The sequence below is a fragment of the Bacidia gigantensis genome, assembly GCF_019456465.1.
Source record: "Bacidia gigantensis strain McMullin 20006 chromosome Unknown contig_132, whole genome shotgun sequence".
In the NCBI taxonomy this organism is placed as follows: Eukaryota; Fungi; Ascomycota; class Lecanoromycetes; order Lecanorales; family Ramalinaceae; genus Bacidia; species Bacidia gigantensis.
In genome coordinates this window covers 1,269,789-1,291,907 of record NW_025408592.1, presented here as the reverse complement: position 1 = coordinate 1,291,907, position 22,119 = coordinate 1,269,789, and the positions used below count along the sequence as shown (strand labels likewise).

The window sequence follows — 22,119 nt, the reverse complement described above, 5'->3', positions numbered from 1 at the left end:
GTATGGGAAATGTATATTCACATATCAGTCATGATGCTACACGCACGAATAAATATCGTGATAGTAGAGTCATCTTAGTCGTCTTCACTCTCTATCTCCATCTCCCCATCTATCTCCTCTTCAACCTCTTCCCCTTCACCTTCCTCCTCTGCTTCCTCGTCATCATCATCAACATCCATCTTCCCACTTCTCTCCCTTTCCCTCTCGTCTTTCTCTTCCTCTCGTTTTTGGTCCTCCTCCCTCCTTCCTCTTTCCAAAAGCTTCTCTTTCTCCTCTCTTCGCGCCCTCAATCCGTCCACAAAAGCCCCCATTGGAGTGTCCTCCAATGCGACATCCCTCAAGAAGTCGTCGACTTGGTCTCTATTCCCTGGCCCAAACGAAACGTTCTTACGATACTTCTCGATGAAGGCTGCATTCTGGTTCATTTTGTCAAGAAGCAAAGAGATCGAGGCGTTGAATTTCTGATTCTTGTTACCGCTCGCAACGGAGCTCTTTCCACTGACTTTACGGCTTTTACCATTCGCGAGGTGGCTTCTTCCGTTTGCGAGAGGGGTGGTAGAAGCGGATGCAGTCTTGAGCCAACGTTTCAGCATCACGGTGGGTGGAATGATGAGTTCCGGAAACGCTATGCTTTTAGCCCAGCAGCCGAAGAATTCGGCAAGGAGTTCCATGCACTGCTGTCCGACGCCATCTTGGTACGTACGGGTGCGGAGGTAGGATTTTGGTGCTCGAATAGTAGTGGTGAAGTCAAGTGGAGCAAGGGTCGACGGGTGGGGTGGTTTAGAAAGTTCTGGTGATTGCAGGACTTCGAGGAGGGAGGGCGCCATAGGGATGTAGGTTGTGGTTGCCCGGGAAAGCCTGAGCAGAGACCGCGTGAGGTGGAAGCGGAGAGGGAAGTAGATCGGTGTTGGTATAAGACGAAGAGTACCCAGAGTAACCTGGACAAGTGGGTAGATGAGTGGGTGAAGTGGAGAGTCGGAGGATTTTTTGATGATGGTGTTGACGGCAACGTTGCAGTGCGTGCTGAGAATCCGGGACCAGAAGTCGAGACTGTGAATGTATTGCCAATTGTAGATTTTTTTGTAACTGTCCTTTGTTGGTTGGGCGATGCTGCTGCGAAGGTGGATTGCGAGTTGGCGGATGAAGGAGAAGCCAGTTGTGTAGCCAAGATTCAGGTCAACGCCCCATAGCCCAACGCAGCTATTTTTCATAAGGTTTATCGAAGGTAAAGTATGAGCATTCGTGACTCGAGAACCTTTGACGAGGCCCTGATATGTCTCCTTAAGGACGGATTCTCGTATAGAAGGGTCAGAGACCACGGCCAGGCGGTGAAGGAGCAAGAAAGCCGTGACAAGAGTTGCCTCATCTTTAGATTTAGAAGAGGCATAGATATTGACGACTGTCTTGATGAGTGTCTTTAGTATCTTCTTGAATGAGAGGAGGCATGGCAACAATGGTATGAGAGATGAAAGTGTGAGTCTGATTGTTGGAGCGTCGGACAGATTGGAGAGCAGGTGTAGAATCGTTGCTGAAAAGGAATTCAAGAAAGGCGTGAGGGTACGGAATTTCTTCGAGTCAGTAGCGACTCGTATTCTACCTGCGACGGTCTCTTTTGGCGCTATGTGGTGATTCACGACAGAAGGAACATGCTGCAAGGCGGTGATCAACACATCGTGATAGACTTCCGAGTTTGGAATTGTGTATCGTCGCTTTTGTCCGTCGTCAGAATTAATGAAAGCTGCGGCTCTGAAAGCAAGGACAATCTGGCGCATAGCATTAAGTGAGTTTTGTTCATTCATGGCTGTCCTCCACCTCTCGACTGTATCTTTGCTCAAAGGCGTTGGCTCATTGGACTTCTTGATTTTCTTATTCTGCTCATCCCCCTCTTCATCCTCGCTTAACTCAAGCAATTTGCCATCGTTTTCAAAATCTAGGAGCTCCGAGTCGTTTTGCTTCAAGAACTCATAGAACTCAGGATCTTTCTCTGCCAGCGCCTCAAGATCTTGCTTATGGGAGTCTAGCGCTGCGTTCGAGGCGTCCGAAGCACTCGACTGTTCGTTTCCAGACCCATCATTATCTTGATGCATCTCTGTTCCGTCCATCCCACGTTTTCTTTTCCCAGTCGCTAATCGTGTGGATCTTGCCTTACCCTTCTTCGTTTCAGGAACTTCAAATCCGCCTTGAAAGAATTCATCCACACTCATTTTGCTCAGGTCTTTTGCAACGCCATTGGCCCCCTCCTTAATTTCATGCAGTTCCCCCACGTTGCCAAGTCGTTTTCCATTCTCAATCGCATGCCTCGCCTTTTTTTTGGCCTTGAGCTGTTGTCGTTGCTTGGTTTTGGCAAATTCTTTGCGATTGTCGAGTGTATCTTTCAGATGATTCTTTTGAAATTTCTTTGTGGCCTTCTTCGCACCGCCAGCCATTTCAGAAAAGGTGAGCTTGACGGATTACAAGTGATTGTCAAGAAATGCCAGAGATTTGAGGAACACAACCGGTTTTGGTGGTTCCAGTGGGCGGAAATTTTGCGGAGCTTGCCATCAGCCCTAAGATGCTTGGCACTCAACCTTTCTGGAAATCGAGCTGCAGCTTCAACATCTCGCCCTTAATATAAGGGGAGAGCCATTGTGCTTGATCAGCGCTCGAAACTTTCTACTCACGGGTGAGTCTACTCGTACCTATTCCTGTGCACATTGAGCGGCTTCAGTATGATGAATAGCAATCACAAGAACCGTTGCGAATGACGCTTGCTTCTGCCCGCGTATGATCGAATATGCCTTTTGTCTGATCACTACAATCGCCTACGCTCGCCCTTTAGAGTGGAACTCCATCGAAAGAAGCTAATGTGTTCATAGAAAATGAGCGCACTCCTTCCCTTCTTACGGCCTTCAGCCGCCAGAGGACGTATGTCGTCCATTGCCAGGCCTTCCCACCTCCAATTCTACAATTGTTTCCAAAACGCAGCGTTAGCAGACAAAAATCATAAAAAGCATGAACCAAGGTCTCAAAAAGCAGCCAAATCAGCTGAGACGGCTCCGCAAAGTCCGATTTCAAATCCAAGAATTCGAGTGGGAAACAATAAAGAAGGCACATATAACGTACTCTGGCCTAGGATGCCAAAGCAGGAAAATGCCGTAGATATTAAACAATTTCGTCTCCTCAACTCAGACATTAGACGAGGTGATACAATAAAGGATGAAGAGGTAACCGTTCGAGGTACTGTGCCTGTGATGCCACAGCAGCCCATTCTGACAAATGCAAGGAAGAATCTGGTCAATACGGACTGCTGGATCCAAGCTTGCCTTTTTAGAGCTTGCTCAAGAAAGATTTAAACTGCAATGCGTCGTCAATTTCCAAAACATGGCAGACGACTCGATAAAGGGATCAACATTCAAATCGCTCCTGGGGGACCTTAACAGAGGAGACATCATAAGTAATAGTGAAATCTCCACTTCCTAAAAGCACCGCTCATACTCCTTAGGCGTCACAGGACAACCTCACCGAACAAAGTCCGCTGAGCTCTCAATCCTCGCCACCGAAATGCCGGCGCTACTTGCGCGATGTCAGCGATCTCTTCCTGAGAAGATAACTGATCAAGAGACAAAGATTCGCAGCCGAAGCGTAAATCTCTTGCTGAATCGACGAGCCTCCGATATTCTGTGCTTGCGATCTGAACTTTTGAGATTTTTGAGGCAATATTTTCTCGCTGAAGGATTTGTCGACGTGCAAACTCCCATTCTTGCAAACAGTGCTAGTGGTGCGATTGCAAGACCCTTCAAAACTTATGCTGCAGGATTCAGAGATAGCAAAGTAGAATTGCGTATAGCACCGGAGTTGTGGCTAAAAAAAATGATCGTTGGAGGATTCGACAAGGTCTTTGAGATTGGACCCTGTTTTCGGAACGAAGGTGAGCGCGTACCCTTTAGCTAAACAGTTTCTCTGATCGCGATAGGTATCGACTTGAATCATAACCCGGAATTCTGGACGTGCGAGTTCTACAAAACATATGCCGATTTAGATGAGTTGATATGGATGACAGAACATATGCTCTACCTATTCTCAGGGATAGCTCGGGACCTCGAAGCCACAGAGTTGAGTGCTCTTGAGTGGGGCTTGAGACAATTCCAGACACCATTTCGTCAGCTGGACTTTATACCTGTTGTTGAAGCTACTCTAGGCAGCAAGATGCCTGATTTGTCATTACCAGGCGCTACTGCTCAGGTTACTCAGCTCCTTGTTGAACATGGAATACCGATTCCTACAAGGCCAAACTTACCGCGTCTACTCGATCAGCTCTCTTCTCGTGTCTTAGAACCTCAATGCGAAGCTCCCACGTGGATTATCAATTATCCAGAGTGCATGTCTCCACTCTCTAAATCCTTCACCCATCCTCAAAATGGCCAAGTCGTGGCTGCCAGAGGAGAGCTCTTCATTAAAACGCAAGAGCTTGTCAACACCTACGAAGAAGAGAACTCGCCCATTGAACAACGTCGCAAATTTGAGAGCCAATTGGCTTTCAATGACCCAGAGGATCCACGCCGCGACGTCGATGAGGACTACATCCGAACCCTTGCGTGGGGAATGCCACCCACAGGCGGATGGGGCTGCGGTATAGACCGCTTGGTCATGCTTTTTGCGGGCACAAATCGGATTGCTGACACGCTTTCTTTTGGCACGCTGAAGAACGTTATCGCGAAGCCACAGAGCGACACGAAAGTCCTTCCTCATCAACAAGACTTGATTCTTCCTGATAAGGGTGCACAGTCAAAGGGCCATGATAAACCTGTTTCTCAATCCCTCCTGAGCAGGGTGCAAAGTTAGAGGGCTTTGTGTAACTTCGTTTTCTGGTGTCGCATTAGAAAAGTCCCTCCCAAGCTTTGATAAGAGCGACCGATGACAAATCAGTATTCCAGCATCCCCTACGCCATAATGGCTTTGCGGCCCTCTGGCTTAAACAATACTTCGTGGTGTAAGGCGCCCTTGATCACGACTCGGCTCGCTGTCAGTCCAGTTGCCTTGCAAACACTCTCCAGCGTCTGACCATGAGACGGAGGAACTAGCTCATCATTCTCAGCTGACACAATCAAGACTTGGGTGCTCTTGCCCTTGACAGTCATCTCCTGTAAAGCTCGGCAACTGTCCCAGTGGTTCCAAAGGAAAGGATACAAGTATCGATAAGGCAGCCATTTTTGCGGGTATAGCGTAGCCAGCATATCTCGGACGGACGTGAACGGTGTCTCAAGAATCAACTTGTCAATTGATGGTCTGTGTTGGCTCTCCGCTGCCGCAGATGTCGCTACCCCAGCACCAATACTCTGTCCCCAGAGTGTCAAAGAAGCGCCCGGATGATGTTCCGCCGCCCATTCTATAGCGGCGGCAGCATCGAGTTTGATGCCCTTTTCCGACGGCCGCCCCTCGGATTTCCAGAAACCACGATAGGAGAGCGCGACAAGCGTGTGTTTGACCTCACCTCTCTGCCTTTCATGCAATAGCCTCAAAACCTGCGAGATGGCAGGAAGCCGTGGTGGAATGGACCCACCGTTTCTATGGCTTGTAAATACTCTACTCCCTCGTACATAGACCTTAAGAAAACTCACCCTTGAAAATAAACAATAACCCTTTCCTCCCTCTCCTTCTCACCCTCCCCCTTTCCTGCCCATTCTCTTCGCCCGTTCTATCCCCTACCTCCCCCACCACCAACGCAACTTCCACCCCATCCCTCGCCCGAACCCGTTCCTCCCTCCACTCCACCCCTCCAATTACCACCCTCCCCCTCCCCTCTCCCTTGCCACTCCCATCTCCTTCCACCTCCACCCTCGCGCCATAATCCTCAATCCGCTCCCGCCGGCTGAACGGCGGCATATTAGGCATATAAATGATATGATTCTGAAACACGATCATCATCAAACATTTGTACGCCCAGAGGCTTAGGAGGAGGGATGTGAAGATCAGGGGGCGGAGATTAGGGGGGATACTGTGCTGAGAGGGGTTAGAGAGAAGGAGCGGGTGTGTGTGAAGGGCTGGTAGGGCTTGTGGGGATGGGTTTCTTTTTGCCATGGGGTCAGACTCTGCTGAGGTTTCGTACTATTGTGGCGGGTTGAGGTTGAGGGTTGATTTTTTGATGCCCGACAAAGGATTGGGATGGGGCTGGAGAAGTGGTGGCGTTCAACCCGGCACCGGTAGCGCAGAACGAATCTAGAGCTTTGTTGGAGCGTGTAGCGAGACATTGGTCATTGTTGCAGTCCTAGGCTTTGTCGACTGAAGAGTTGGTTGGATAATCCGGCAGGTGAGGAGCGGAAGTAAGCCTTGGAAAGTGCTATTATGGCATGGATATTCTTTGAAGCCATCTAGTACTTTCAGAGTCTGTGTCTTGCAGGATTTTGAATGCTACGTCTTACATTTCTGAGATTTGATTAGAAACTTTAGGGGCCTGTTTGGAAGAATAGGACATGAAAACGAAGGCGAGAGATCAGGTCAGCATCTCAGTGCCGGGCATTCAAAGTGCACTCCCAGCGGTTCTACACCTGCCAGTGGGTGGTTAATAGGGGCATCAAATAATTATATACAGTTAAGTTGAAGATCATGTCGTTCAAGTACCTCCTTTCTTGAGAATATGGTTGATCTTCCCTGGCAGCGTAACCCTCGTCACCCCATCCGGCCACTGGAAATTCTTCTTCTCCATCTCTTCCTCACAGCGATGCCAGAAAGTCTTGAAGTCGAACAAGCCTGCTGCATTCGCCCAGTCCACCATGTCGCCATCTCCGTTTCCTTAGACGCGCGATTAGCTATCACCTCGAACGCCACAAGGGGTTGGGTAAGACTCACCACATAGACAGGGCGGAAATTCATAAGTCTGCTCCCGCATGCTTTTGTCGTCGGCGTAATTCCAATTCCAAGCAGCTCCCCAAGTTCCCATATCGCAGACAGGTAGGGTCCAAGAGCCAGGATATCGACACGCCATCTCGGTGATTGCTGTATCACCTGGCGGACCGTCATAGGCCTCGCTCAGGAACAACGATGAACCTTCTGGGCCTGGGAAGTTGTAAGGGTCGAGACCGTGCGCCTTTGCCAGCCGGTAGCTCTTGGCTGAGGATTCCGTAATCCACTTGGGTATATTAGCAATGACAACTGTATGTGGGAATTGGTCCACTCACCCTCATATCTATGTCGTGCTTGGACGCGAGATACTCTTCTGCCCCCCAAGGGAAGTTGACCCCACCTAGCTCGTCAGAGTTCACAGTGGCTGCCTGAATGAAATTGTAGGTGTAGTAAACGCCTCCACCTGCGCAGTACTTGAGAGGTTGCGGGCCACTCGTATCGGCCTGACATTTGGTACCTGCAGCATCGTCCCCGAGATCGAGGAAATTGACCCACATCTTATTACTTGGAGCCGTCTTCCACATCGCATTGAGCGAGCGACAAAGTAGTTCCTTGTGCATAAGCTTGCTCATGTCGCTGACCTTTGTTAGAGCTTGATCGCCTATCCAGCCGCCCCCTTTCATCATGCTTTCAAGGCTGAACGATACGTCGCCCTCGCCAATAGTTTCGCCATTGAATATCTTGACAGCTCCATCGTCCAAGCGCTGCACTAAGTCATCATAGAAGCCGCCAATCACAGTGGCGAAATTTTTCTGCGCGATATCAGGGTCCGACTGTGAGGAGACAGAACTACTGATGAAGCTACCCGCTGCAGAAGCTATAGTTCCGGCTGCGGCCAGAAGTTCACCGCCAGGGACGAAGCCTCCAACAATACCAAAGATAGTGCTCATACCTGTGATGGCGTTTTGAAGTTTGAACCCCTGATCCGGACTGGGAAAGAAATCACCAATCGTAAAGGTATCAAGAGCCAAACGATTGAGGGCGTCTTTTAATTCACCGTACTGGTTAAAGAGCTGTTGACTTATCTTCTCTAAAGCGAACAGAGCGTAAAATCCCCATTGTGACTTAGCAACGGCCGTGGGAGTGGTCCCTAGTGCGATCATGGCACGCGAGCCGATTTGGTTGCAATCAATTTGGTCGGTACATGGAGATTCGATGTTGCATTCTAAGTCGGGGGAACCCTGGAGTTGCGAGCCCAAGGCCTTTGATAGTGTTTGCTTCGACAGGTCGGCGCCTGGCCACCAGATACCCTCAGTGTCAATGCCGCCTTTCAAGAAGGTTTGCAGATTGTCATCAACGTGGTAGTCAAGCCACTTTTGGGGTACTAGACTGTATTGATCACTAGTGCAAGCATAGCTCTGCCTCAAATCCTTCTGAGCGTTGTAGAGTTGTAGTGGACAGTTTAGTCCTTGTGCAGTGTATTGGGTGGCAGTAAGGGTTTGACTGACGCAACTGCCAAATCCAAGGTTTTGGTCCGATGGCGTAAAGAATTCCTTGAAGAGACATTGGTAAATTACCTGGCAAGCGGCTGGATCGGAGCACTTTTGGTCTGGGAAGGTGCACTGGTGAGGCTCTTGGAGGTAGGGCATCCTCGTAATTACGTCGGCTGAGCCAAGCCATGGACGAAGTGTGGAAATCATCTGGGGAGTTTTGTTGTTGTCGGGCAGAGGTCCCTTCGGGAAAGTCCATGACAGAAGCACATCGAATGTATCGAAGGGAATTGGTTTCTCGAGCGGCTTTACCTGTGAGCCTTGGTTGACCGGATACCGCCCTGAAACATTCCAGATTACATCCCATGAAAGATCGGTCGTAGGAAGGTCTGGGACTGGTGAAGTGATGATGAGTCTTGAAAATAGCAGGCTGATTGCCCAAGTGGTAGTCGCACGCATATTGAGCTAGTGAGGGAAAGGTCCTTTGCTGTAGATTGGTGGTTCGATATCTCTCGTACACGTTCTTTTCGACCAAGAAATAGAGATCAAAACAGATCAAGGACAGTAATGATTGGCTTGACAACATGCAAATAAGTCGCCGATGAGTTGTTAAAGAAAGACACCGCTAGCTGGTCCCTGAGCTCCGGTTCCTATAAGGATCGTGGAACGTCGAAGATGCTCGTATGCCACGGGAAACATGGGATGGTAGCCTTCTTATGCTTCTGACGCTGGTATAGCGTCGCGAAGAAGACTCTCATACCCGTACTGAAGCCTATGGCCTCGGTCATTCCACTTCTTGGCTGGTGATGCGAAGAGGTGGTCAAAGTCCGAGACATCTTGGCAATGAAAGTATATCCAATGTTTTTGGTCAGGTTTGTCGTACCAAGTCGTGAAGAAGGGGCATAGGACCAGGCACTTCGGGGCTGTGTGGCTGGATAGCGGCTTTGATGTTGGTAAAGACGGGAAGTAGGAAACACATAAGTGGTCTTCCATTGGCGTGCCGTTTATCATGTGTGTGGCAGCTGGGGCATGCTGGCAGTGGGAGATTTGAGTACCATACATTGGAGTACTGTGTGACCCGCATTTCCCCAGAGCGGACCTTACTTCGCCTCCCAATCGGATATTTGAGATATCAAGAGCGTTAGCAAGGCAATGTGTCAAGAACTCGACTGGCTATGTTTCAGACTCATGGATCCATTTAACCTTATCTTGGGACAGGGCGCCCGAGCCGTTTCTTAGCAAAGTGCACCTTTTGGCTATTAATATCCGAGTTGGTGCCAGAGTGTGTCAGAAAGGCGGATCGCCCCGCGACATTGGATTCATGACGAGGGAAGATGTTGTAGCTTTCTCGACGAGAACGATGCGCTTCAATCAAGATTATGGGTCTTGTAGATTAGGGTGGAAGACACCTAATGTTAAGGAGAACTCTGAATATGCGCATAGAATGACGCTTTGTTGTAAAGCTTCGAACGATAAGCCCTTTGTAACAGAAGGATAGAAGGGGCTTGAGGGGTATGAAGCAGTACATGCAGCGCACGACTGATTCCTGTAAACTTACCATTACAGGTCGTACTTCTAGTACATCGAGTCGTGAATCTGGTCGTGGTTCCAAGGTCAGATGTAATCTCCGTGCAAGAAGGAGATACAGTCCTATTAGTGCAATCTGAGTTCTGAGTGGTCAAGTCAGGTCGGAGAGATGTGCCGTCGTTACCACCTTCCCAATCATCATCGCGATCTACAAGACAGGGAAGACATAGACCAGTAGAGCCGCCAAGGTTGATATCTGGACGACCGCATCTAAACACAGATCCGGGCTCGTCAGGATCAATAGTTCCTACCTTGGAGTCGCAAGCCTAGAAAAAGTCCGGGAAGTGGCCCATATACGGCACATCCAGCTGGCAATCTAACAATGTTCAAATAGAGCCCAAAACTGATTGTGTGGTACTCTTGGTCGTGCCTGTCGCAGTCTCAACGATGGGTGTAGGTTTTGTAATTTCCGACCCGACCCGAGTCATCGTAAGAGTGTTTACCGCTCTTATGAAAGGCTTGACATTACTATTGACAGCTCATCGCAGTCCTCATGTTGTTGTACCCTCACAGCAGCATCTGCTTAGAATTTCTCGTGCACCTGTCATTAAGACAATTCTGAAGGCCATGCTGAGGTACTTAAAGTCCTCCAGACAGACTCACACTCATGATTATCCTGTTGAAAGATATTCAGTCAATGAGAGAGTGTGTTATCAACTAAAGGCATTGAGTTTTATCAATATTATGGCAAAATTGCCGGATGTGGTTCAGCCGAGGTATAGCCGATGGACAACTGTCTTGGCACCCTGTAAGGCTGAGGTTAGGCTCGCTTATCAAGCCCGCACCTCAAACCTGAACCCAGGCCGACGACCGACCCCAAGACCATCACTGTCGTGTCGAGAATTGATATAAGCAAAGGTAATTGCATTGGCACTCTCGTACTTGGGAATGACTAACATTTGTAGATGGGTAAGCCGATTTTCCTATGCCGTGTCCTCATGATGGGGAAACGTTTCACTCTCCTATCTCCTCAATTAGAGGATTCGTCTCTGAAGGCATTCGTGTTATCTCTACGATGCCTAACATGTGGAAGAGAGAAAATGCAATATACCTGGAGCGGGAGCGAGAGAAGACCGCGATTTGCGATGAAATCGTTGCGTTAGAGACAGGAGCAGAGTCATTGGTCCTTTTCAGGAGCATAGCTGACAGCGCTTTATCTAGGGCGCCTCAATGAGTACCAGATCATTGGCCGCCATCTGCCTACCGAGACCAATCCCACTCCTAAGCTCTACCGCATGCGCATCTTCGCTCCCAACACAGTTGTTGCCAAGTCAAGATTCTGGTATTTCTTGATGAAATTGAAAAAGGTCAAAAAGGCGAATGGCGAGGTCGTAAGCGTCAATCAGGTACGGAAAGAAAGTTCTAGATTTCGCTGGCCGATATTGACGGGATCAGATACACGAGAAACGACCTACCAAAGTGAAGAATTTCGGCATATGGATTCGCTACGATTCTCGCTCGGGTACGCACAACATGTACAAAGAATATCGAGAGATGTCGCGAGCAGAAGCTGTGGATGCTTTATACCAGGATATGGCAGCAAGGCATAGAGCGAGATTCAGGTCGATTCATGTATGAGGTATCCTCCGTTGATAGCAATATCGCTTACTCGCACAGATCTTGAGGGTTGTTGAAGTTGAAAAGACGGATGACGTGAAGCGTCCATACCTCAAGCAATTACTCACCAAGAACCTGAAATTCCCGTTGCCTCACCGAGTGCCCGCCAAGACGAAAGGGAAGACATTCGCCCCTCACCGACCTTCGACATTTGCATAATCTAGGAGGTGATAGAGGTGTGGACAGACTTATTAGGTCATAAGAAGTACTTGACTGGAACGAAGCGATTTTCAGAGTCATTCAAATGGGATGATACAATAAATCTTGCTCATTCGACCGTGCTCTCTGTGCTTTTATCGATTTTTTCCACGAGACTGTAAACTTCCCAAACGATACCGTTCCAGCTAATGATCTCGCGGATATATTCGTTGCTTAAGCGCCTTCGTGAGATGGTGTCCTGTCTGGGCTGGACGGGAGTACATTAAATGCTAGCGCGTCTTGGCGCAAAACCCCTGCTCCTGCCGAAGTTCGTGGTGTCCTTTTCAATGTTTCGTTTCTCACCACACCTACTTTCTCAACGTGGTTCTTCCTTCGTGATCAGGCAGCAGAATTCAATCGCACACTAGCTGCCTCTACATCCCTACATAATAATCATCATGGTTGGATTCCCTCACCTCGTCACTTTCACAGTCCCTAGAGCTTGCTGCAAGGCTCCTGCTTCCCCCATCATTTGCCATTGAAAGATTCAATCAGACTCTCCATACTAAAACGTGAACCTATAGTCTTCACCCCGCCCCTCCTCCCCCACATCACCATCAAACACAGGCTCCGTGACCTCTGGCCGGCAACTTTCACCTCCAGGTGGTCCCAAGACAGCGATACGGCGGAAAGCAGCAGCAGATCGAGCAGACAAAGTAGCAAATGCGCGACCCACAAGCACGAGAGCTGCAGGCGCGGGCGGAAGTTCAAGTACAATGTTGAGTATGCTACCCCACACTCTCATGGAAGTCGGTCTGCAAGGGTGGGAAAGATGACAAGACAAGTTAAGGGTGCAAAAGGCAGAGGCGAGCAAAGGGAAGTAGAAAGAGAGAGGAAGAGGCTGTCAGAAGGGATAATGAGGTTGGCTGAAGAGACGCTGATCAATTATTGCCCAACAGGATTGTACACAGATGAGTCGCCAGGCTTGAAAGTCGATCCGGTCGTGGTGTTCGTCTTGAGCTTAGGATTCATTTTCAGCGTGGTCGCGCTGCACAGTACGTTCCCTAGCTAAAAGGGAGATTCGATGTGCTGACGGAGAAACAGTCATTGCTAAGATTTCGAGGAAATTCTCATAATGATACAGGGCGTGTTCGAGAAGTGTGAACTGGGTTTCAAAAGCAATATGTGTGTGATATCAGGATTTGTTCATGCCAGGGGAAGCCACAGTATGATCTGAGGCATTTGGAGGTGGCTACGGGCGCTCGCATAGCGGGGGTAAATAGATACCCATGTACTATTAGTGCGGCTTGATATATCTCAAATCATACATACCGCAACTACTATCTGCCTCGATCGATCGTCACTTCAAGGGCATTCTGACGATAATGCGCGCTGACAAAAGCATTTTCGATTTTGGCATTTCCGTTTCGGGAAATTCAATATTTATTCCGCCTCTGACCGTCCAGCTACAACTTCCGTATCTATTGCCTTGATCTGCCCTGCATTCCGATATTTCCTGCGTAAGCCATGGCAGATGCTTCGCAACAGGACAAAGACAATGGAGAAGCACTCCCAAAGGATTCGCATCCCGCAGTCAACGGGTCAGGACCCCGAGACAGCAAAGGATGGGACGGAAAGCTACGAGTCGAGAAGCAAGCTGTGCTAGCAAATCCCGAAGCTCTTTCAGATCCAGACTACTCGGGCGAGGACGCTCCGCCGGTGGAACAGATAGATGCAGACGAAGGTGGGTCTTTTCCAAGGGGGAATGCTCTTGGGGCACTGAGCGCTGAGGTCGAACAGACTTACTGGAGGATTACGAGGATGATGCCGACGTACAGATCACTTTTGAGCTCACATGTTACAAGGAAGCTGATGATGATTCTCTAGGAGATTGACCTCGTCCATTGCCGCATATCCTCCATTCCTGCATTACGATTAGACCGCTTCAGCAAAGTTGAAGTACGCTAGAAGCCTCCAAAAGTGGTACACCTTGGCTGAAGATTGCACATAGAGACTATGCCTCCGACAAAACCAGATCTCGCACATTGAGTATCCCTCCAACATAGGACCAACGTTAAAAGAGCTCGACCTCTACGATAATTTAATATCTCACATCAAGGGTCTAGAAGAGCTGTCACATCTTACGAGCCTGGACTTGAGCTTCAACAAGATCAAGCATATCAAGGGCGTCAATCATCTGAGAGATGTCAAGGACCTCTACTTGCTTCAGAACCGAATCTCGAAGATTGAGGGATTGGATGGCATGACCGTTGTGAGAAATCTGGAGCTAGGTGCGAATAGGATAAAGGTGGGTCGTGAGACGATTCCACAGGACCTCGTTGACCAGGAAACAGGAGATAGAAAATTTGGAGAGCCTTGCAGCGCTTGAAGAGCTTTGGCTAGGAAAGAATAAGATTACAGAGATCAAGGTTTGTCCGGTCCATCTTGACAGAGAATGCGTCTAAGTTTCGAAGAATATATCGCATCTGCAGAACCTCAAGATCCTCTCAATACAGTCCAACCGCTTGCGACATATATCAGGACTCTCCGACCTTTCAAATCTTGAGGAGCTCTACATCTCACATAATGCTCTCACGGAAGTATCTGGACTAGACCAAAATCAAAACCTGCGCGTGATTGACATATCAAACAATCAGATCGCACACCTGTCGGGCATGAAACAGCTCTCGAAGTTGGAGGAACTATGGGCATCATCGAATCTCCTCGCTTCATTTGAGGAGGTTGAGGATGAGTTGAAGGACAAGAAAGAGTTGAACACAGTGTACTTCGAAATGAATCCTTTGCAATTGAAAAACCCAGCGTTATATCGGAACAAGGTCAGGCTTGCTCTACCGCAATTGGAGAAGATAGATGCCAGTAAGTTTTTCTGTTCGGGAGACAGCTCGAGAATGGGTCCAAGTCAGGAAGCATACTAACGCAAGGCAGCGTATGTACGATAATGACTCGAATGTATGGTTATCGAAATGGAGCGAACACCTTTCTTCCCACTATTCCCTTGCAAATGCGGGCCATATCTGTGAACATACAATTGCGACGGTGTCGACCTGGATGAGTTTGTTGCAGTGCGAGCCTCTGAGCCGGAATCAGGAGCCGACCATTTGCCGCGTTCCAGCCTTTCCTGTTCCTGAATGATGCACGTCATGGTGTTTGCGGGGCAGCATTCGGGCAAAAAAATGTTTTAAATGCGGGGTTGGTACCAGTCTTTTTTCGTCACCTCAAATCCCCAGTCCATGAACATTACCAGACCTTTCACTCGGTAGGCAATCATACGCAATTACTGGAGTGCAAGCAATGACTGAATACTGGCTCTAGTCTATCTCCGCCTGCGAGTAAGCCAATCATCACTTTTACCTTTCGTTATACAACGCGCCCGTCAAGGTCTTACTCCAGTATGACTTCGCCCACTGTGAAGCTTAACAGTGGCCATGACATGCCTCTTGTAGGCTTTGGGTATGTAGTCAATCGTTGTTCTACCTCAAACCTCGTATCGAATCTGACTCGCCAGCCTCTGGAAAGTCAACAATGACACCTGCGCCGACCAAGTCTACAACGCAATCAAGGTAGGCTACCGTCTCTTAGACGGCGCATGTGGTACGTGCGACCCTCACTCCCACCTCACCTTACCCTACCATTCCTCAACCCTCACTCAGATCCTACCATCTAGACTACGGCAACGAGACCGAGTGCGGCCAAGGCGTCGCTCGCGCCATCAAAGACGGCCTCGTCAAACGTAGCGACCTCTTCATCGTCTCCAAGCTTTGGAACTCCTTCCACGACGGCCCGCGCGTCGAGCCCATCTGCAAAAAGCAGCTGAAGGACTGGCAAATCGACTACTTCGACCTTTACATCATGCACTTTCCCATCTCGCTCAAATACGTCGACCCAGCCGAGCGCTACCCGCCCGGCTTTACGGACGGGAATGGAAAAGTCAACATTGGAAAAGCGACGATTCAGGAGACATGGACGGCCCTGGAGGGGTGTGTGGATAAGGGTTTGAGTAAAAGTATTGGAATCAGTAATTGTCGTGGGCAGCTTATCATGGTACTCCTTTCCCCTGCCCCCTTCCCCTCCTGCTCATTTCTCCCCCCTGCCCTATTCACCTGCGAGCCCCCCTTTCCTAGCCCGTTATCCCGTTTACTTACTTAACTAGGACATTCTCCGCTACGCCCGCATCCCGCCCGCAACCCTCCAAATTGAGCACCATCCATACCTCGCCCAGCCCGGCCTCGTTAAATACGCGCAAGCCCAAGGCATGGCAATAACAGCTTACTCGTCCTTCGGCCCGCAATCCTTCCTCGAGCTCGACATGAAGGAAGCGAAAGATTGCCCGCCATTGCTCGAGCACCCCGTCATCAAGAAGATCGCGGAGAAGGTGGGGAAGAGCCCGGCGCAGGTGCTATTAAGGTGGGCCACGCAGAGGGGCGTTGCGGTCATTCCGAAGAGTAATAATGAGGGGAGGTTGAAGGGAAATTTGGATGTTGCCGGGGGGTGGGAGCTGGAGAAGGGGGATGTTGAGGAGGTTGGGGGGTTGGATAAGGGGTTGAGGTTTAATGATCCTGTTAATGTGAGTGACGCTTTTTGTGGGTTGGGGAGGGGTGCGCGTGCTGACAGGGTGGCAGTATGGGCTTGACTTGCCGATCTATGTCTAAGGCCAATGAATGGCGACAAGGAGAGGAGGGTATAGGAGGTCGATTGACGGCCTTGAGCGCGCTTTAGATTTCAATAACTTATGGAGAGAGGGAGAGCCGGAACCTGTCTCTCAAGGGAAGGATGAGATCGCCTGACGCATCAGAGACATGAGACGAGCAGAGTATATCTGATGTAAAGCTCTGAAGCGGGCGAGATCCTAGGCGAGATAGCAGATATATTAGACGATCATTTGTCTCGGCAAAGCATACTTCCATTATTTCATACTACAGAAAGTCGTGCTACAGGCTAGAATGCACTTATTTTTGGCTCTAGCTGACTTCCATCCATCATTTCACTCATCTCGCTAATTCTTGTGTATGAGAGCTAGAAAGCGACAGGCTTTGTTCACAAATTCAATGAGATGATGTCCAGATGAAAGATCTTTGGCGTTCCACCTCCCAGTTCATCAAGACAGCCATATCAACCCACCATTCCCTGCCTATTTGATGTCAAAGACATGGTAAAATGCTAGCAAGCGGATGCTTCTCTAAACATGTCTCCTTGGGCGTAAATATGGCAGTCCGTAAGATAGCTTCCCCCTAATGATGCTCGTACATCCCTTCTCGTCCTCGTCGTCTGCATCAGATCCCTCACATCTGGCTCTGTCGGCTTAAAGCCTGATCTTTAGCCAGCGCATCAAGCTCAGGCTGACACGGCCGAACGGCCAGCCCTTCATGGCGAATAGGATCTTGGCCCTCATCACGTTCAAGGCTGAAGCGGTGCAAGGCAGTCGCTTTATCAATAATCTCGAATGATTTGATGGTGTAGAGACCATCGTATCTCAGCCCCTTCTTCGGACGGTAGGTAGTATTCTTGCCTTTAGCTGACCTAAGAACTCGGAGGGATTGGTGTTCCTTGTGGGCCGTGAGCATGAGCTTGGTGCTGGATGATGGTTCTGGAGGGTTGCTGCTGACGGTGCCGCAGTATTGAATGTGGTCGCCGTCATCGATGTCTGCGTAACCGGCACCGGATATCACGATGGAAAGGGCGCCTGTCTTGTTGAGGCCGTGGATACCGGCTTCGATTTCTCCGTGAGCTCCGTCGCGGCCGGCGCAGATCATTAAGGGCCACCATTGGCCGACGTGGAGGTCGCCTTGACCGACGTAGTTGCACGATACGCGGTGTTGAAATTCAGTATCGATGGTGTATGTGGTATGATTTGCGTCTTTTTGAGTCTTTGATGTGGCTCGTTTGATGCCGCGCATGAGGTCAGGATCTGTATCTCCTTTCCACCACCGTTTCTGCAAATATTCTGCGGCCTGGCGGATATCGATTGGCAGCGTACTATGATTCATAATGTTGTGAAGGGAGCCATCTACCAGTAATCTGCTTTTCTTGATGACCCCTTTCTCTTTTCCCTGAAGATTGAAAAGCGCCATCTTTTGCAAGTAGCTGCGGAGAATATTCTCGGGTCCATTTTGTGGCACGGGAGAATCAGTATAGTTATTGAACAGTGTGTTGACTCTTCGTAAAGTCACGCTCTCACTTCTGTACGCGTTCTGAGGAGCAACAACGGTCGGATACCAGGCTGGTATGATGACCGAAGCTGGCGCCTCATCTTGCAGTATTGTAGATTCGGTAGCCGCAGGTCTAGTCTTTGGAGCAGTGAGAGAAGCACCTGTTTTTACTGCTGTCCGTTCTGCTTGCTGCTCAGGGACTTTCCACTTTTTCTTTGCTGGCGCAAGGGCGAATACAGCGGATAATTTCGGCTTTTTAGTCGTCGCTCCCAAGTCACGATTCGTATCTGCTGTTTATTAGAAATGCTCACCATCACCATTGACTTACTTACCAGGACTTTGGGTATTATCAGTACTCTTATTCTTGACTTTCTTGACTTGATGTCCCTCTGATTCTGTGGATCTTGCACGCTTTTTTGTCTTCGCAATGACGCGAGAGATTCTCCGTGACGATTCTCGATGCTCGGGACTTGGCTCGTCTCGTGTAAGCACAGGAATCCTATCTTCATCGTGTTGGACGGCGTGTTCGCTGTATTCGGAGCCGAACAATTGCGACGAAGTATCCGTACGATAATCGACTGGAGTATTTACCTCATTTGTCAGCGATTGAACAGTGCTCTTGTCCGAGGCTGGGACAATTGGTGATGAAGACAATTGAGGCGGACTACTATCGCCTCCATCCAAATCTACAATTACAGGGTTGGTAGCCGGCCGTAGCCCTCTTGAGAGGCGACGGCGGACTGGGGGAGCCGCATCAGGAATATCAGGAGCATCATCCTGTGCTTCGTCATCAGAAATAGGAGATGGCGGCAGCCCTTTTGAGAGACGGCGGCGCACTCGAGGGGCTGCATCGACAGTATGACGCTTTGTTTCTTCATCGAGGACGGCAACCGCTCGCTTAGGGGTCACACGCTCTGTATCGTCGGTAGATTCTGTCTTCAGCGCAGGGTCTGCTTTTGGCGATATGAGCTCTTCCAATCCTACTGTAGTGGAAGAAGAACCTTTAACGTTAGGAGAGCCATTTGAAGATAGACAACTCATGCTCAACTTACGGATGCTGGAATAATCCTCAGGTACTGCGGAGTCTTCTGGCTCTTCACCCCTCTTTTTGCCACGATTGGCCCAGTACTGGGCCTGCTTAGCCCAATGATCGACTTCACAAGCCAACTCCTGAGCTCTCTTGGACCATTTTTCGGCTTCTCTGAAAAGCGATTGGTTGTGCTCACGAAGTAGCTGGACCTCTGCCAAGTTTGCTTCTCCCTTAGAGGTATCTGCGTAGCCTGACTCAGGGGCTTCAGAAGATGCTGCCATTAAATGAAGGCGTGAATGTCTTACCTCGATGTGAATGAGGGACAAACTTGTCCATATTGACTCAGAAAGAGTGGCTTGCTAAGATTTGCGGTCAATGAATGTGTCGGTCTTAGGTGAAATCTCTGTCACTTCTACCACTACATCAACTAGCCTTCTTTGCGATAGCCTTCAAAGGTAGAGCGGCTAGTGCTTTTGATGCTATGAATTTCTTGACTGGACTTGAGATGAGATAACGAACAATTTGATTGGGAGAAAAGCCGGAGGAAGAGAAAGCAGGAAGAGCAGGAGATTGCAAATTGCACGACACCAAATGAGGGGCTAATTTGGAGACTCTGCACAGCGCTTGCGTCATTCGCCACTATGCAGCACGATCCTGAACTTCGTACATCAGAAACATGCTCGTATCTCAACAAATAGCAAATGCGACCATTCAAAGGAGCAACCAGGTAGTAGAGTTAGATAAGTTTGCATCTACAATTCGTCCTGATTTAGAATGACTTAGACGACATTTGAATCGCCTGCCGACATAGCAAGCCTTTCGGCACACTGGAAGGGTGCGTTTTCTCACGAGTAAGAATGCTCTGATTATACAACTATAGTAGACGCATTTGAGAACGAAAGGCGCAGGACGCGCCAGATATCGAACACCAGCAGCGACGCTAAGCCTCCTTTGGCTGCCTCCAGATGCCTTATCTAAGGTACAACCTACAATTCTCCGCAGCCAGCATCACCTAGATTAAGGACTCAGGTGCAACAAGGCTTCGAGCCCCAGATCGAACCGTGAACAAGGCATCGCTAGAAAGACTCAGTACGGTTTCGTGTCAGACGCTATTCTTCAAGGATTCAATGAGGCACGCTTGCGCCAAGCCCTCAACCGAACATCGAGTGAAGCTATCGCAACTTCAGTCTTATTGTTGATACTTTCGATGCGCTTCTTAGCATCTTCCTCTATTTTTTCAATCCTCTCAACTGCCTTTCGCTCGACACTTCCCGTTGCCTGGAAGCCATCAAACCCTGTTTGCTCACGCTTTGCTTCAAGTTCTTTGATTTTCGCCTCAGCTTTTGCGGCCCATGAGCCCCGTGCCGAAGCTTGAGTGACTTTGGCGCGAGAGGAAGCTGCTTGAAGAGGGAGCGTTGAGGATGTAGATGACGCGTGACTAGGCCAAATAGGAGAGGCCACAACTGAAAACGGGCCGCTTGGTATCCTAGTCATTGGAAAGCATCCTTCCTCTACTGTAGCTACTACGAATATCAGCCTGTATTATTGGTGCCATCAGAATGAACAACCAACTTGGCGATTGCTCTTTCGCGAGTTGCGCCTTAGCAATGCCAAATAATCCGTTCATCCGATGCTCGGGGTGTTTCTTTTTGAACTTCTCGAGCCGTTTGATGTATGATTCGGCAGTTTTCCTGGCCTTTCGCCGCTGGCTTTTAAGAGTTTTGAGGTTGGCGAGTAGTCGCTTGTGCTGGGTTTTATCTCCGTCGTTCTTTGCTTTATCGGCTGCCTGACTCAAACGACGAATCTCTGAGTTACGGTCCATAGTATACTTGTCGCGATGTCGAGTGTTGTTGGCTTTCCAGAAGGATGCAAGAGAGATCAACAGCACGAAGAAAATATGAATACCAGTTTAGATCCCCTTCAAAGTAAGGAGATAATTTGAACTTGTAAATGCAGTCACTGCGGACATTCAGCGCTGACACGCTACGGTAAATACAGATGCTCGAAATAATTTCACTCAGACCGTTGCGTCGATGTCAGATGTATGCTAGAGAAGGTGGAAGACGGCGAAGGGGATCTTGGAAAAGGAAGTCGCAGAAGTCTTGGCAGCGACAACACCTGGTCAACAACGACCCTGGTAATTACAACGCCGCATATCACGGTCCCAGATACGTCCTCTCTTGGTGGCAAAAGACAGCTCTGATTCCTCGGGGCTCGACCAACTAGCCATGGTCTTTCAAAGATGAAGAACCCCGACTCCGTTTGAAGGTCCACCCCCATTGAGCCCTTTGAGAAGGCCGTCAAGAAAAGCATGCTGCACAACAGGCAGGACGAGTAGGTAGAGCCCTTCTTTGTGGCTCTGCTGAATCAATCTTCGCGTACGTGGTGCCTCTGCCGAACCCGCCGTGTTGAGGTGAGGATGCGAACCACATTCTTCTTCAATGCTTTTCGCTTGGTTTGCCTCCTCACAGCAACACACGGGCCGGAAAAGTACCGTGAGCAGGTCTCAGAGACCTCGTTTCAGACCCCAACATCCCCTGATTCCTTCATATGTCTTGGTCGGCTCGATGAGGAGGTAGGAGCAGAGGGTATTGTATGAGTTCAAGGCAGGTGGCTTACTCCCGAGTGTTCCTAGGAAGACATCAGTATGCTTCACTTCGAGGCAAGACTCAAGCTATTGGGCACACCTCGTTGGGTCTTGATGGAGCCTCCATGTGGAGGCTAGAGTTGAGGTGCGCATTTCACGAAGAGTCATGTCTGGAGATGTCATTGTGCTCTATGCTTCGTTGTGACAATCTGTGAAGCTTTTGAGATCATGATGTATGCTAGGCGCGAAGAATGATATTGCTGAACACGATCGTTTGTCAAAAATTGTGATGCAAATGGCACTTCAATACCCCCTGTGGTCTTGGCGTCGTTGACGGCGGGATCTAGGATATTATTTTTAGTTCCTAATATTCAGCCAACCTCTACTTTTTGCTTTCATTTCCTTTCCTTCCCTTCTAATCATCGTTTTTCCACAAAACTCCTCTCTACATGCGCATGCCATTACTTTCTTCCCTTTACCATCACCATCTTCCTGAAATTTAGGTCGCTCAAGGGATCCGAATGTTTGTTGCCGATTCTTTGATTGACCGTCAATGTCGAGGCTGCATTTCCGAAGAAGCAGGACAGGATTCGGGAAAGTCAGTGCTGTATTAGTGACAGGCGAACAGGATAGAGTGTCTACGGTCCATCTCACCACCGACGATGACTCGATGTGCAGACTGTC

The 22,119-nt window shown here is 49.2% G+C and overlaps 9 protein-coding genes across 9 annotated transcripts; 4 read left to right on the top strand and 5 right to left on the bottom strand.

The window, feature by feature from the left end:
• Window positions 1-74: 74 nt before the first annotated feature.
• Window positions 75-2,426, bottom strand: KY384_001653 (uncharacterized protein; the record flags this gene model as incomplete). The annotated part of the gene is made up of 1 exon (XM_044810183.1): window positions 75-2,426. One exon carries the CDS (start codon window positions 2,424-2,426, stop codon window positions 75-77), a length of 2,352 nt encoding a protein of 783 aa, XP_044673195.1.
• Window positions 2,427-3,255: 829 nt separating this feature from the next.
• On the top strand, window positions 3,256-4,821 carry KY384_001652 (uncharacterized protein; the record flags this gene model as incomplete). Its single annotated transcript, XM_044810182.1, has 3 exons — window positions 3,256-3,433; window positions 3,482-3,907; window positions 3,953-4,821. The coding sequence occupies 3 exons, from the start codon at window positions 3,256-3,258 to the stop codon at window positions 4,819-4,821; spliced, it is 1,473 nt and encodes a 490-aa protein (XP_044673194.1).
• Window positions 4,822-4,919: 98 nt separating this feature from the next.
• On the bottom strand, window positions 4,920-5,862 carry KY384_001651 (uncharacterized protein; the record flags this gene model as incomplete). The annotated part of the gene is made up of 2 exons (XM_044810181.1): window positions 4,920-5,560; window positions 5,598-5,862. 2 exons carry the CDS (start codon window positions 5,860-5,862, stop codon window positions 4,920-4,922), a joined length of 906 nt encoding a protein of 301 aa, XP_044673193.1.
• A 727-nt stretch (window positions 5,863-6,589) lies between these two features.
• Window positions 6,590-8,768, bottom strand: KY384_001650 (uncharacterized protein; the record flags this gene model as incomplete). The annotated part of the gene is made up of 3 exons (XM_044810180.1): window positions 6,590-6,768; window positions 6,826-7,105; window positions 7,155-8,768. 3 exons carry the CDS (start codon window positions 8,766-8,768, stop codon window positions 6,590-6,592), a joined length of 2,073 nt encoding a protein of 690 aa, XP_044673192.1.
• Window positions 8,769-10,911: 2,143 nt separating this feature from the next.
• On the top strand, window positions 10,912-11,672 carry RPL20A (60S ribosomal protein L20A; the record flags this gene model as incomplete). Its single annotated transcript, XM_044810179.1, is given in 4 exon segments — window positions 10,912-11,019; window positions 11,039-11,242; window positions 11,292-11,468; window positions 11,514-11,672. 4 exon segments carry the CDS (start codon window positions 10,912-10,914, stop codon window positions 11,670-11,672), a joined length of 648 nt encoding a protein of 215 aa, XP_044673191.1.
• Window positions 11,673-12,483: 811 nt separating this feature from the next.
• KY384_001648 (uncharacterized protein) lies at window positions 12,484-12,787 on the top strand (the record flags this gene model as incomplete). Its single annotated transcript, XM_044810178.1, has 2 exons — window positions 12,484-12,706; window positions 12,756-12,787. The coding sequence occupies 2 exons, from the start codon at window positions 12,484-12,486 to the stop codon at window positions 12,785-12,787; spliced, it is 255 nt and encodes an 84-aa protein (XP_044673190.1).
• Window positions 12,788-13,178: 391 nt separating this feature from the next.
• On the top strand, window positions 13,179-16,388 carry KY384_001647 (uncharacterized protein; the record flags this gene model as incomplete). The annotated part of the gene is made up of 10 exons (XM_044810177.1): window positions 13,179-13,395; window positions 13,452-13,483; window positions 13,539-13,610; window positions 13,663-13,959; window positions 14,006-14,080; window positions 14,144-14,528; window positions 14,750-14,928; window positions 15,252-15,713; window positions 15,823-16,236; window positions 16,284-16,388. 10 exons carry the CDS (start codon window positions 13,179-13,181, stop codon window positions 16,386-16,388), a joined length of 2,238 nt encoding a protein of 745 aa, XP_044673189.1.
• A 563-nt stretch (window positions 16,389-16,951) lies between these two features.
• On the bottom strand, window positions 16,952-19,129 carry KY384_001646 (uncharacterized protein; the record flags this gene model as incomplete). The annotated part of the gene is made up of 2 exons (XM_044810176.1): window positions 16,952-18,105; window positions 18,151-19,129. The coding sequence occupies 2 exons, from the start codon at window positions 19,127-19,129 to the stop codon at window positions 16,952-16,954; spliced, it is 2,133 nt and encodes a 710-aa protein (XP_044673188.1).
• An 835-nt stretch (window positions 19,130-19,964) lies between these two features.
• On the bottom strand, window positions 19,965-20,670 carry KY384_001645 (uncharacterized protein; the record flags this gene model as incomplete). Its single annotated transcript, XM_044810175.1, has 2 exons — window positions 19,965-20,371; window positions 20,421-20,670. 2 exons carry the CDS (start codon window positions 20,668-20,670, stop codon window positions 19,965-19,967), a joined length of 657 nt encoding a protein of 218 aa, XP_044673187.1.
• Window positions 20,671-22,119: the final 1,449 nt, after the last annotated feature.